Source organism: Poecilia reticulata, linkage group LG23 (genome assembly GCF_000633615.1).
Source record: "Poecilia reticulata strain Guanapo linkage group LG23, Guppy_female_1.0+MT, whole genome shotgun sequence".
NCBI lineage: Eukaryota > Metazoa > Chordata > Actinopteri > Cyprinodontiformes > Poeciliidae > Poecilia > Poecilia reticulata.
This window is the reverse complement of record NC_024353.1, coordinates 7,772,478-7,786,544: the sequence shown is the minus strand read 5'-3', so window position 1 is coordinate 7,786,544 and position 14,067 is coordinate 7,772,478. Positions and strand designations below refer to the sequence as shown.

The following is a 14,067-nucleotide window of genomic DNA, read 5'->3' as shown; positions in this document are numbered from 1 at the left end:
TTTTGTGCTTCATTTTTGGGCATATTTTATGAATCTGTGCTTGTTTTATTGTTGTGTTTTAATGTTTTTAAATAAATTGTCTCAAAATAATCAGGAAAGATTCGAAATTAGCTTCTCTGCTAGCCGCTCCAAGATTAGCTTCACAGTTAGCAGCTATTACGGTAGCTTCGGTTTGTTCTGGCCTGTACTGGTTTACTCTGCGTCAGAAACGGTTCGCTTGAAACGGTCAAGTTTTAAAGCGTTTATAGTACTTTAATGAAACAATTAACTTTTTCACATTCTGTAATGTTGCATTTTATGTGGTAGACTCTCACTAAATTGTTGTGAAGTGGAAAAAAAACAACAACCCTAATCTGATCAATAACATAAAAGACTGAAGTTCAAATTGTGAGTCATTCCCAATGTGTTACTACTGAACCACACAGGTATTCACTGTGTTTTAATCTCTTCAGCAGTGGAGGAAATAAATAAATAAGGTGAGTGAAGGTATTGACAAGAAATGAAGGGCAAATAGATATTTGAAGCTTTGTGTGGCAGCAGGCAGAGTAAACTTCACCCATGACAGACTTGTTGGTGTGGGAGTGAGCAGCCTGTGATCAGGGTTTCAGGAAGGAGCCAGACTTGAGCTTATGTCAGGTTTGTGACGGAGTTAAAGTCCTTCTGTCCACACTGACCTTTAAGGATCCTTTAGTCACGACGAGTGTTTTAAAAGGGGCATTAAAATTAAATTTTACTAAGTATTTCTGTTTCAGTTTTTAGTTTGCTTGAAATGAGACAAAACTAACTTGCATGTCACTTTTCATTAAGATATAAGAAGCTTGCTTCATATCTTAGTATTGATTTTTGAAAAGTTATATTAACACTGGCAGATTAATTCACTTCTAAACATTTTTTCTGTTATAAATGAAATAATGTGCTACTTCTCAGTTCAAAAAATATGAGAACAGTTAATTTATGATTTGGATAGCTTTTCAGTTAATGAAATGTTTTATTTGCGGCTATTTTTGTTATTGAAATTTGTTTAGTAGTTAAATATCAAAGCTCTTATGCATAAAGATTAGTCAGTAAATTCAGCACTTGCTCCTTTTCTGCTTTACAGTTTGTGGTTTCGACATGTTGAGTTGTAGCTGCTGCAGAGACGAAGGCGGCTGTGCAGAGCAAAAGCATAACTTCATTGTGATTTATGAAAGAATAACTGAACTTTCCAACCAGAGGTGTTATCGGCTGCAGTGTTAACAGGATGTGGGTGTAGAAAATGACTCAAAACAGTAGGCGGGGTGCATAGAGGGGGGCTCTAACAAGGTCTGGTGTGACTTTATATTCCTCTGTTCCCCCCAACAAACCCCCGTTTCCTGGCTTATCGACGCAGCGAGCTGTCACAAGAAGCCAAAATGAAATAAAGCATCATCTGACAAGCTGAAAGGAGCTAGGACATTGTTAAGACACTGTAGTGTTAAAGAAGAAATCAAATTGCTTCCCCCCAGTCAGTAATTGGATGGTCTTTGACTTGCTTTAGCTTGCAGAGTTGGTCTGGACTGTGCTGTGAATTTAAACCAGGGCTGTCGGTGCCTCTTCCTGCTTACTGGATGGGTTCACTTTATCTTTTTCTGGTGTATTTTAAACACCCCAAAAATCAGCATCATGTCTGATTCTACTATTCAACACACAAGCTGTGTTTCCATTGACCATGTAATTGCTCAAACTGGAATTACGAAAATAAATTTGCTTAAAGGTGCATTATTTTACATTTATAGAAAGTGTTTTTTATATATTTGTTAGGTGACAGTGTAATTTTAGACAGATAATCTGTGAAAAGATCAATCTCCTCCACCTCCTCTAAGCTATTATTGCCGTCTGGAGAAATCCATCGTGTCTGACCAAAAACGGCCAATCAGAGCCAGGAGGAGGATCTTAAAGCTGTACTCACTGCTAAATGTGCTAATTTTGGAGAAATAACTTGCCGTTACAGGAAAACTGTTTATTCGCCATCATCAGTGGGCACGCTAACTAGCGTAGCCTTCATGCTATGCTACCTGCTGCTTAGCAGAGTAATTGGAGTGTGGGAGAGGTGATTGACAGCGCTGAGACCCGCCTCCTGGCTCTGATTGGTTGTTTCTAGACAGCACTGGGACAACATAGTTCATATCTTACTGTCACAATATAGTAAAATGTTTCAGCAAATATGTAAAACTATATTTTTCAGAAAAGTTAATGGAAACAGCAATTTCGGAGGGGGGGGAAATCAAGCTTTTTGTTGAAACGTTTTTCTGCTAGGATGATCCAGTGGAACAAGACATTTGAACTATTAATGTGGGAAAAATGTCTTGGGAGATTATTTCACCTATAACTAGTTATTTTTCTATCAATATTAAGTAATTTTGACTAAAAAAAAAGCTGTTGTGCTGAAAAGCTGCTTGTAAAATATTTGTGTTTTTATTTCAAGTATCTTTAACATGTTTGCACTAGAAAAATAGACCAAAAATACATGTATGATTTTGTTTTTGCAGTTGACTCGTAAATTTGTTTACTGGTGGAATCATTGTTTAATATGTTGTCAGTAAATTCAAAGTGATTGTATTATATGACGATAATGTTTTACATGATGTATATAGCAGTGCTGTGTTTCTGTCATGGAAAAAAAATCTATTGTGCAGCAGGAAGAGATTGTGTGTTTGTCAAACTGGCTGTGGGTCATTTCCCTCTGGTGCTGTGGGAACATCTGCTTTCTCTGTGCTTTATATAGAAGGATGGCAGAGAAGGGCAAATAGTTTGTCTATGGGAATCAATGTAATGGGTTGCGCTGACCGTCTTTCTTGCAGAGCCCTCCCACAAACAGTCTGCTTAGTCATTTTACAGACAAGGAGTCTTTTTCTACAGAAGAGTAAAAGAGCTACTGAAAAATTCTACGAATTCTGACTTTAATCTCGATATTTCTCAGGATTTTGACTTATGATCTGAAGTCAAAATCCTGACTTCAGATCAGAATTCAATATCAGAATTCAGTCAGAATTCTGATATTGAAGTCAGAATTTTGAGAGAAGTCAAAATTCAGAAAAAAAAAACAGAATTCAGAGGAAAAAATTCGAAATGTGAAGGAAAACAGCCAAAATTCTGAGATTAAAGTCAGAATTTTGAGAAAAAAAGTCAAAATTCTGAAAAGTCAGAATTCTGAATTCTGAAAAAATACAGAATTTTGAAATGAAAATCAGGATTATAGTCAAATTCTGAAAAAAGTCAGCATTCTGAGACGAAAGTGAGAATTACAGTCAACATTCTTAAAATACTGGTCAAAATTCTCAGAAAAAAACTCAAAATTCTGAGATTAAAGTCAGAATTTTGAGAAGTCAATTTTGAAAAATAAAAAATCTGGAAAAAAGTCAGAATTCTGAGATTAAGTATATTATGTATTTTCCACATAACAAAACTGGCCCACAGTGTAACTAGTTTCCACAAATATTAAGTAAAACAGCTAGCCAGAATACAGATTTTATTTTAAGCAGAGAAAATACTATTCAGAAGAGGTAAAACACCAAAAATAAATTTCTTTAATACATTAATTCCTTTCACACAGCATAGGAATTTCACTAGTACATTTATCAGAAACAAATATTGCCAATCTGTGTGTGGATGGATGCTGTGCAGCACAGTCATAAGCATGATTGGCCTCAAAGCAGGGCATGATGGCCTCTAATAAACAGCTATTGGTCCTCTGAACCATGAAAACATAATTCAGGTTGCCAGGTTTGCTTATTTTATATGGATAAATCCGAAACGACTGCATCAGAAACAGAAATGGTGAAATATTTATACCGATAAAGACCATATCTATAACGATTAGCATGAAGAGGAGACCTTGGCATGGAGCTGAGCCGTAACCAAATGATTAAAGTCTCCTAAAAGAGGCAGAGCATGAAGGCAGCTGGGGTAGGCTTTTGGCAGCGTGTTCTGTTTCGACCCAGTTGGGAAAACGGGAAGGATTCAGTTTTTTGTTTTTTCCCATGTGAAAAAGGAACAAAACCTCGCTATGACTTGTAACGCAAACATGCACACAAAACACACTCACATCCTGCCCCTACAGACTTCCAACGTGACATTTTCTGACTAGAACACCACATGCAGACTTATTTATACAAAGGCTGAACTTGACAAAGTCATGCAGATCTGGACTGTTTTAGTGTTTTTGTTGCTTCCGAGTCTGACTCAAATATATCAAATCTTTAGGGCATTTTCTGGAAAGTGCTGTTATAAAATCTATATTTCTGTTAGGCAGAGGAGTGTGTGGAAAACAAAAATCAATCACAATATATTTTTTTTAAGTTGTAGAAAGCACAGAGAATTGTCTGAGCCAAACCGAATTTTAAATATTTTAAAATATATTTAGGGCATTTCATCATTTTATTCAATACCACTTTACTGGAAGGACTACAATTTTGGGGGTAATGTTTTATTTTGCTGTGTTTCTCCAAATTAGCAGAAAGAGAAGAAAACAAAACTGCACTTACTCAGTCGTTTCTTAAATTAATTAATCCAGTGATTTCCAACCAAAAGAGCAAATATTATTTCGACCATTAGGAGATGCTGTAGATGCTAAAAATAGCTTGGAGAAAACGCTAAAACCGAATATATTTAGCTTGATGGAATCTAGGAACCTGAAATGTTAATCTACCGTTGATGTTTAACTGTTCAAATCTTTAACTTAAGCAATTGATAAAATTGTGAGTTACGTTTGTAATATTTCAAACCCATAACGGTTTGATTCTGTAAGCTAACATGCTAAAGGTTAGCTAATATGCTAACGGTCCAGCTGCATAGAAAGAAATGGCTACCTACAGATTCTTCTGTTTGAAATAAATGAGTCATTTAAAAATGTTATTTTTAAATTAAACGAAAATTTTAATGTGAAAACTAAACTAATTGTTTTCTGAAGATAAGAGCCAACTATTGCAATGTACAAACATTAAACCAACATGAAGTCTTGGTAGTCTAGTATGTTTTCCATTTAACTGCTTTCATTCAGTTTGAAATTGAATAAATCAAGAATTGTTGAGTGTTAAAATATACTAATGTTTAGTTTTCTGAATAAAAAGGTTCAAAAGCTCATCATCACAGCTAATCAGTGGTTTGATCCATTTGTATTTGGATGTTGGAATATCTACTTCCATAAAATAAGCAACTTTTTTAAAAATTGAAGTTTAAAAGTGAACTGCGTCGGACCTCGAGATCCAACATGGCTGCTGCTACATGTATAAAGTACAGCAATAGTTGCAGTGATTAGCTGTTTGTTTGTGCTTATTTGTATCATTCACATAATGTAATGAACAACACATTTCTGAACATACTCACCTCAGGGTTTATGTGCCTCAGTTGCAGTAAAAATATATTCACTTTAGCTTTTTTGCCAACAGTAGTTAACCTAGTCACTTAATGTAATAGTAAGAAAATCCTTGTAAGTTGAACACGATTAACTTCTGACTTTCACATAAGCATAAAAGATAAACTGAGAAACATTTAAACTTGAAGTTGGTTACGATGACAGTAAAACAATGAAACAATTGATACGTTGTATCTTAAATTTCAGTATTGACCACAATTTTTATTTAATTACATAAATTAAATATGATCAGCGTTAAGGATGAGTAGACCCAAAAGGCTAAAATGGTTGGAAAGCACTGGTTTAATCCAAAATATTTTTCATATATTATTCAGATTGTTCTACCAATTGGAGTGACTATTTAGCCAAAACAATGTAACTTAAAAGCCAAACATCGGCGTTAACTATGGCGGCGAATCAAGGTCATTGTAGATACAGGGGAAAGAAGTAAATTTCCATCAGATTTTATAGAAAAAACAAGAATATTTCTGAGTTTGAAAAGACAAAATTTCTAGAAAAAAACTCACATTTTGAGATTACTCTAAAAAAATTATAAAAACATGGAAATTTCGGTTTTGCCATTTGAAAGTTTTTTCCAGAAAAGTACTCAAGTTTAGTCTCAAAATTTCAGTTTTTTCTTGCAAATTTTCATTGTTTGGAGCACAGACATGTTTTTGTTTGTTCTAGAAAATTTCTGAGATTATCCTCAATCTATCAGATTTGTTTCTCGCAAATGTTTGACTTTGAAACTTTTAAATTTCTAAGTTTTTTTTGTTCAGAAAATTTTTGCGCTTAATCTCAAAATTTCTGGGGTTTTTTAATCATACATTTTTGACTTTCAAACTCTGTAATTTCCAAGTTTTTTTTTTATTTTGATAAAATTTTGGAGAATATTCTCAAAATTTCTTTTTTTTTTTTTTCTTTTCAGAATTTACTCCTTTTTTCCATCTACAACGGCCCTAATTTGTCATCGTGGTTTAACAACACTGTAGACATTTTTTGTAACACAGAAGAAAAACTAAGTGGAATAAAATCTCAGTATGTGATTGATTCAACATGATTCCTCAAATCATAGCAGATTCAATATAAATTCACTTCAAATTGTTATAAATATTCTTATTTTAGTAAGCAGCAGAACAGAGGAAATACAGCATAATCCCAAAACCTGGAGAGATCAGGTTTAGCTCCGCTTAACTAGACAATTATAAGAGAAAAATCAAGTCAAAACTCAGCAGACATGAAGATGTAAACTTGAGAACAACAGAGGTGAACGCTCATCCATGTTCTGGCAGTGACACTGTGATTGGACAGTCCAGATAAAAACAAAGGGCGTCGTTTCTCGCAGCTGCAGCCCGTTAGCGATGACAGCCTTGGCAGCTGGCGTGGAGTCGGCTCACAGGCTCACAGGTTTTCGTTGGTGTCGTGTTGGCACCGGCCGTCGGTTACAGTGTTCAGGAAGGGCAGCTCGTCGCCGCAGCCTTGAAGCTTCAGAACCCGACTGTTCAGATCCAAGCAGCACTGAGGGAGGATCCACATGGTGAGACATAATTACTGCTCTAAATAATTTAAACAGGCTGCCAGCCTGACTTCAGGAGGCTAATCCAAGGCCTGTTGAAAGGGTTCGTTATAAATCATCCAGGAGCTTCTTTTAAATTATTATCCACTAATATTGATGAAAAAGTATTAGTTCAATTGATGGATAATTTCACTTATATGTTTTAAGAGTGAAATAAGCACCATTTAATCTATATTAATTATTTACTTACAATAAACTCCTGTAACTCACTGAAAAGTTACTTGTAAGTCAGTAAACTTTATACAAGACAAAACTAAGACATTTGTGCTAGAAACTAGATGAAAAAAACACTTGAGATTTTGTGTTTTTGCACTGTAACCTCTATTTTTTGAGTTATAAATTTCAAAAACACAATTTTACCAAGTATTGTAATCTAGTTTCTACTGCAAGTCTTAGTTTTGCCTTATTTCAAGTGTATTAATCATTACTTAAAGGAAGGTATGGGAGCTTGTTTCCAATCAATAACTGATAAACCTTCTAGCTCCGCCGGCAGATTACAGTATTTTTCATCAATATTAAAGAATTATTGACTTAAAACAAACTTCTATCTTGGTAAAAAGTTACTTGTAAGTTATTTTTGTTTCATTTCAAGCGTACTAGGCATATTTTTCAAGGGGACGCTGGGAGGGCCTCAAAGTTGAAGCGAAAATGAGAAAATAAAAATGTATCTGTTGTTCAATCATGTTTTTTCAAAATAAAATGTTAAAATAATTGCTTTAAATGTTATTTCAGTTTTTTAGCTGATTATTTTTTAGCTATAAATGTGAAAGTTTTTACAAAAGAGACAAAAGTTCCCGACTGTGGAGGATACTACTGAAAAAAAAAACACATTTGACATATTTTCTTATCAAAGAAGGGGATTGTGATAAAAAATTGTATTATTTGGTAATAAAAGTTTCTGCCATAGAATTTATAGCCATCTAAAATCCAAATCTATGAAGCAGCATTTATGCTGCTTCATAGATTATGCAGCATTATGCAGCATTTATGTTCAATAATTAGTGAATGCACTAATTATTGAATAGAGAAAGAAAAACACTGTAAAAGTTTATATTTCTTAACATTTCCTATTAGTTCACATCCAGAGGTTAAAGCTCTTTGTCAGGAATCTGTTGTAAAGTAGATGATGATCCTTCAGCAACAGACTGATTGAAGTCAAATGAAATCAACGACTTTTTGGCTTTTATTCAGTCCCCAGTTGCACTGATGCAGGATTTGCTTTCTTTCACCAGGCCTGTGAGGACATGATATAACTTTCACTTTGAAATGTAATTATTTTCCAGTCTGGATGACTTGACATTATGATCTATGAGAGAATCAGCTATATTTTTACAGCTACACACTTAAACAACATTCTAATTAGACTTCTTATACTTCAGGCTTCTAATCACATTTAATTAGGTTTTAATAAAAAAAAAGCCAGAGGGTAAAATCACCGTCCATGAAACGCTCCAACTGAATCCAGGTTCACATTATTGTCACACCATGAACTTAATTTATCTGCTATTCCGTCCTGCCGCCATTTTACTGTTTTTCCCATTTGGCAATTTAGCTTCAAACTGAACTACTTTTTTTTTTTACCATTATCCACCAAATATTAAAATAAAAAGTGAACCTTACTTTCAGTTCCAGCAGCGTCTGCAGACCCAGGCACAGTTCAGATGCCTCATCCTCTGAAAGTGGAGAAAAGAAAAGATAAGAGCAGAGAAAATAAAACGTATTATAGACCTGCTTTATGAAAGCAATTTAACCACCTTATCTGAACATGCATAAATTAGACTGAAGCTCTACAAAAATATTCCTTTGTGTGATAATGAGAGCTGTTAAGCTTGTACTTGTGAGGGTGGGTGTTGGTGTTGTATCATAAAAACTTAATATCTGTGGCTATGGGGTTGAATTTTTTGCTTGAATTATCCGTTTTTCATTGGTTAGAATGATTTAAGTCCATACAGTGTGGCTTCATTTAGACCATTTAGGATTTGTCTTGATAACTATTGACATGCAAACATCTAAAACTGAAACTTCTTTGATTTGATCTGTTTTTGTAGATTAAATTGATCGTATTTCCTTTCAGATATCTCACCTGCACAGGAAGCAAAAGCAGAAATTACTGCCACAAATCCCAAAGTTACAGAGACAAACATATCGGTTCCTAACAGGATAGCGATCTTTTTAAATGCGAGGCGAGTTTTCAAACAGGACTTGGATTACAAACGGATACATTTTCTGTGCAGATTTCAGACTCTCATCCTTTGAGTTATGCATATAAGAATTTAAATAAAAAGAATTATACTGAAATTTTACTACAGTAAAGTTGGATTTCTGATTATTTTGCTCTGTGACAATCATAAAATTCATAACACCTTGGATCCAAAATGGTTGACTTATTTTAGGCTTAAAAACGTATCATAATACAAGCGTTTCTTATCAATCGATATTAATAATTATTGATTAGTTTTGTGTTTTCAATATCTGAAATATTGCCAAACCGAAGGTTGTAGCTTTTCCTGTTTTATCCACAATTTTCACTCTGTGCCGTTTTTTGTTTTTAAGCAGTTATGAGGCGAAACCTTAAACTGCTGCTGCGCAAGATACTAACAGGTTGTTGCTAAGTAACCAAAGAGTAAGTGAGGGAGTTGTTGCTAGGTAACCAAAGAGTGAGTCAGAGTGGCTAAAACTGTACGGTTCTGGATTGGAGTAAAACAATATTATTGGATATTCTATCAGATGTATTATCTACTGATATTGATCACATGTTTATCATAATTATATATTATTAATTTATTGTCTAGTATGGATTGAATTCAAATTAAAAAATACTTTATTAATCCCAAGGGGAAATTAAAATATTCAGAAATTATGGGTCAGAGGGGCCTAGTTGTACATCCTGGTTGGTTTTTATGTTATGTTTTCTCTTTGTATTCACTTTAGCTCTTTTTGTTATTAAAATTTGATTGATCTGAAACATTTGACTGTTTTAAAATGGCAGAAATGGATTACATGTGTAAAGGCACAAATACTTTCTCAGAGAAAATGTTTTAATAAAAAAAATCAAACCAAATAAGTTAAAAAATAAAAAAATCACATTCAAATCTTTAAAATGTTCCCAAGTTGCTTTAAATCTGTTTTATAACAATGTCCTTACCTTTCACATATGCTGAACACTGGACAGTCTGTCTGCCCAGCTGTAGCTGCAGACCAGTCACTGAACTGGTAGCACCGCATGGTGATCTGTCCTTAATGGGAACCAGTCTGAGGAGACAGACACACTCTGTCATCTCACAGTAACTTCAATAATTAGCATGTTTACCTGGTTGATGCTGCTACCTTCCAAATGCAGCTTTCATTTTTAATTTAGCTCATTTGTCTAAAGGAGTAAGAAAATGTTCACATTGTTTTAGATGTCTACTCCAGTAAGTGGTCACTATTACAAACATGTTTTGGTTTAGGATAATGGCCAACATGGAGACGTGGCTTTAACTGAGGAAAAAAACCAAGGCTGTTAGCAGCTACAACCAGGGCAAGAGTTTACACAGCATAAATATTCTTAGGTAAGAAATTACTTTTTTTAAACAAATTTTATGCTCTTCATTTGCATAAAATATGTTGATACACTACAAAAACACAAAATTTCACCAACTATTTTTGGTCTGGTTTGTAGTGCAAATATCTTAGTACACTTGACATATTACAAAACTAACTTAAAAGTAACTGCATGCAAAAATAAGATTTGTTTTAAGTCAATAATATCTTAATTTTGATTTTAAAAAGTATTTCCACCGGCAGATTATTTCACTTATAACATGGGGAAAATGTCTCGTTATAAATTGAATAATCTGTCAGTGGAACAGGAGTTATTGATTTTAAACAAGCTGATATCTTGCTGAAAAGTTATTTGAAAGTTAGTACATTTGAAATGTGATTAAACTAACATATTTGCACTAGAAACTACACAAAAATTTGTTAAGATTTAGTGTTTTTGCCGACTACCATTATGCAATATGGTTCATTACAGCCAGACTATAGTGATTGCTAGTTTGAGTGCCGGTTTAATAAGTATCCAGTTTCATGCCTGTTGGACAATTTTTAATGAAATATTCCCATTAGCAACTTAAATTTAATATGTTTTTTTTAATATATTTCTTCATTCTGTAAATGTATGTTAAATAAACCATAATAAAATCATTACTGAAGATCAGAACTGATTAAAATTGATACAGTCCATTTAAATACAATTCCTTTTAATACTCTAAAGTCTCTTTTATTAGAACTTTATCTCTGTTGGCAGTTGGTTTGTCTGGCTATAAAAAACAGTCAGTAATACAGTGAGATCGGTGTGTTGTTGTGTTGAGCTGGATGTTTCTTACCCCAGCCTCTGGCAGCAGGAGGTGGAGATGTGGTTGTGCAGGCTGCCAGTGTTGATGGATGCCTTCACTTCCGTTTCGCAGCACTGAGAAGAGACGCAGAGAGAGGAGGGGATTTTGGTGTCATAGTGGGATTTTCCAACTTGCAATGATTCTGCACGCAAGGAAAAAGTTTGTCACAGCGGCACATAAGTATAGCTTTAGGGAGTTTTAAAAAGCTGATCTTCCCTCTTTTACACAAATCTGTTAGGCTGCAATGTGCCTATGAAACTGCCACGCTGAAAAATAAAATCCAGGAACAAAACAAACACTGTTGGTGGAGAATTCCCTAAATGTTGCTGCGACTTGGTTTGCATCGATTCTGTGCAGCTGTTGAGCAGGTCAAGTTAAAATAAAGCTAACCTCCGGAAATGCCGCGCATGCGCACAACGCTGGATGATGAAAAGAATCCATCGCTGTAGAAAAATTCCGTTAACTAAATAAAACCTGCGGATGTTAATGGGCACTATTAAGTTAGTGTTATGCGCCACAGAAAATGGGAAAATAACGCAACTCAAAACCACATTTTTTTCTCGTGCTCTGTGTCGGTTACGCTACACGGAGACTCGTTGCCGTAGCAACTGACAACATCACTTTATGTTTCATTATGATTTAACACCAAAAAAACATTCAAACATTTCTCACACATTAAAGAACAGAACATTCAGTCCGTTGCCGTCTGTTATAGTATTATGTTTTAAAACTTGGGAGTTTATTTTGCGATTATTAAGTGAACGCTGTGGTAAATTAGCTACCGCTGCTATTAGCTAAGCTAACACTGCGGTGATAGATTAGCTAATTTAAATGCCTGCTTTTAACAGATGTTCTGTTATAACATCTGTTTGTCAACTACGTCCCTCTCCATCGCTATTTTTTCTTAATTTAAACTTTTTCCTCATCTTGTTATGTAGTTGTCAAGCACTGCGTTCCCTTTTCTTTTTTACAGCAGGCGTACATTTAAGATTTACATGTGGTACTGACAGCTTACCAGCTAAAACCAATGGTAGTCATCGTTAGCTAGTAGCTATGAAGTCACTCTGCTTCTGTGTTTTATTTTAAGGATGTTTTGGGATGTTTAGCTTAAATATTAAGTCTCATATTGCTGACAGGAGATGCTGATTCATAAGTCTGCTGAATGCACTTTGAATGTTCCTGTTTATACACCACCAACCATGAAATATTAACCAAGTGGGTCATATGTGCACATTTAACAAATTGCAAACCACAGTACAGTGAAGTGAAAACCTAGAGGTGATTTATTGTTTATGCCGTGCCACAAATCTTAAATCATGTCTTTGAATAAGAATAACATTAAATTCAAGTCCCACGACCAATTCTCTTGCGCCTATTACAACCGTTTCTGTTATACAATTAGATGAAATTACTGTGAAATGTGGTAATAATAGATAATTACCAGCCAGTCCTGCATTCTCTATTAGCTCTAGAGCTATTTAATGAGTTTCATCTTTGATTTAATCTCTCAGCTTTCATCAGAATCCACTCTGAAAACATAATGTGTCCTGGCTGAACCTCGCTAAGAAAGGCATTAGTTTTTCACATTGAAAATTTATAAGATTATGATGTGCTGATCTCTATTTCTAAATGGCTTTCTTTTGAGTTATGTTCAAATATTGCTGCATGTTATTACGATTATTGCTTTCTCAAGGCTTAGATTTTGCAGTTATGACTGAATAATTTGTTTAGATAGTGTTTTTTACATTCTCACAAAGGACTGCATCCAGTAAAATATAGATATCAAACATAATGGGACATAAAAAACATTGATATGTAGATGATAAAATAAAATACAAGGACATATGATGGTGGATATAAAAACAAGTGAGTCCCAAACAATAGGCAAATACCAAACTAAATAAATGGTTCTTTAGCTTTTTCTTTTTTTAAAACTGAATAAAATTAATCACGACCTCCTAACAGAAACCCATTCAAAGAGTCTGTGCAGTTTTGTTTAGATCATTTTAAATTAATTTCACAAAACTGCAAAAATATTTTCATTAAAATGTTTTAAACTGGGGCACCAACAACCTGGTAAAGTCATAAGGTGAACAGCTGCATTATGCTACAGTAGAAAAAGTAAAAACAAAAAATATTAAGACGTTTTTGGTCCAACAAAACGCAAATTGAAACTAAATCTGACCTATTCATGATGGGTTATTCAATAAATGGCAAAAACAAATTTAAAATGATGAATTCTGGTTTTAGAAAAAGCTAAAAGATTTGTGTGCTAGCTTTCTAGCATAGCTTAACTGAACTGGTTTTCCTCAACTAGCTTAACTGAGCTAGTTTAGCTTTGTTGGGGCAAAGTTTGACCACTCTGAATCACTGCAACAGCATATGTCCAAATTTAAACCCTAGAGTAGTAATAATTTTTCTCAAAATGCAGCTGTGCTTCAAAATCAATATGTTCTCCACCTCATCATTCTGAAATCTCATTGTATTTTTTGCCTTTCGCTTCTTTTTTAAATCAAGTATCTTCATACAACACCAAGAAAAAAATTCACTGGTCACATAGCTTTTGTCGTTCTCATAGATTTTCTCAAGGTGAGGTGTTGGAGTAGCAGCTTCAGCAGGCAGCCTGGCCTATTTTCACTGATATTTATTTTGTTCTTTCTTTTCACAGTTCCTCTGCTGCCTGCAAGACATTTCAATGTGCTTCTTTCTGTAGTGCAGCAGACTGGAATGGTTTGTGCTAAGTG

At 34.4% G+C, this 14,067-nt stretch overlaps 1 protein-coding gene and 1 long non-coding RNA gene across 2 annotated transcripts in view; one reads left to right on the top strand and one right to left on the bottom strand.

Moving 5' to 3' along the window:
- Positions 1–6,267: 6,267 nt before the first annotated feature.
- The window catches only part of nrip2 (nuclear receptor interacting protein 2), a 30,800-nt gene continuing 23,000 nt past the window's right edge, over positions 6,268–14,067 (bottom strand). Inside the window, exons 3-6 of the mRNA XM_008400920.2 lie at positions 11,315–11,397; positions 10,093–10,199; positions 8,568–8,620; positions 6,268–6,889 (exon numbers count right to left, since the gene is read on the bottom strand). Coding sequence (XP_008399142.1) covers positions 6,773–6,889; positions 8,568–8,620; positions 10,093–10,199; positions 11,315–11,397 — 360 coding nt within the window. The 3' untranslated portion in view covers positions 6,268–6,772. The remainder of the gene's footprint in view (positions 6,890–8,567; positions 8,621–10,092; positions 10,200–11,314; positions 11,398–14,067) is intronic.
- The window catches only part of LOC108165884 (uncharacterized), a 31,847-nt gene continuing 24,603 nt past the window's right edge, over positions 6,824–14,067 (top strand). The window contains exon 1 of the long non-coding RNA XR_001776218.1: positions 6,824–6,908. This is a non-coding gene — a long non-coding RNA (uncharacterized LOC108165884). The remainder of the gene's footprint in view (positions 6,909–14,067) is intronic.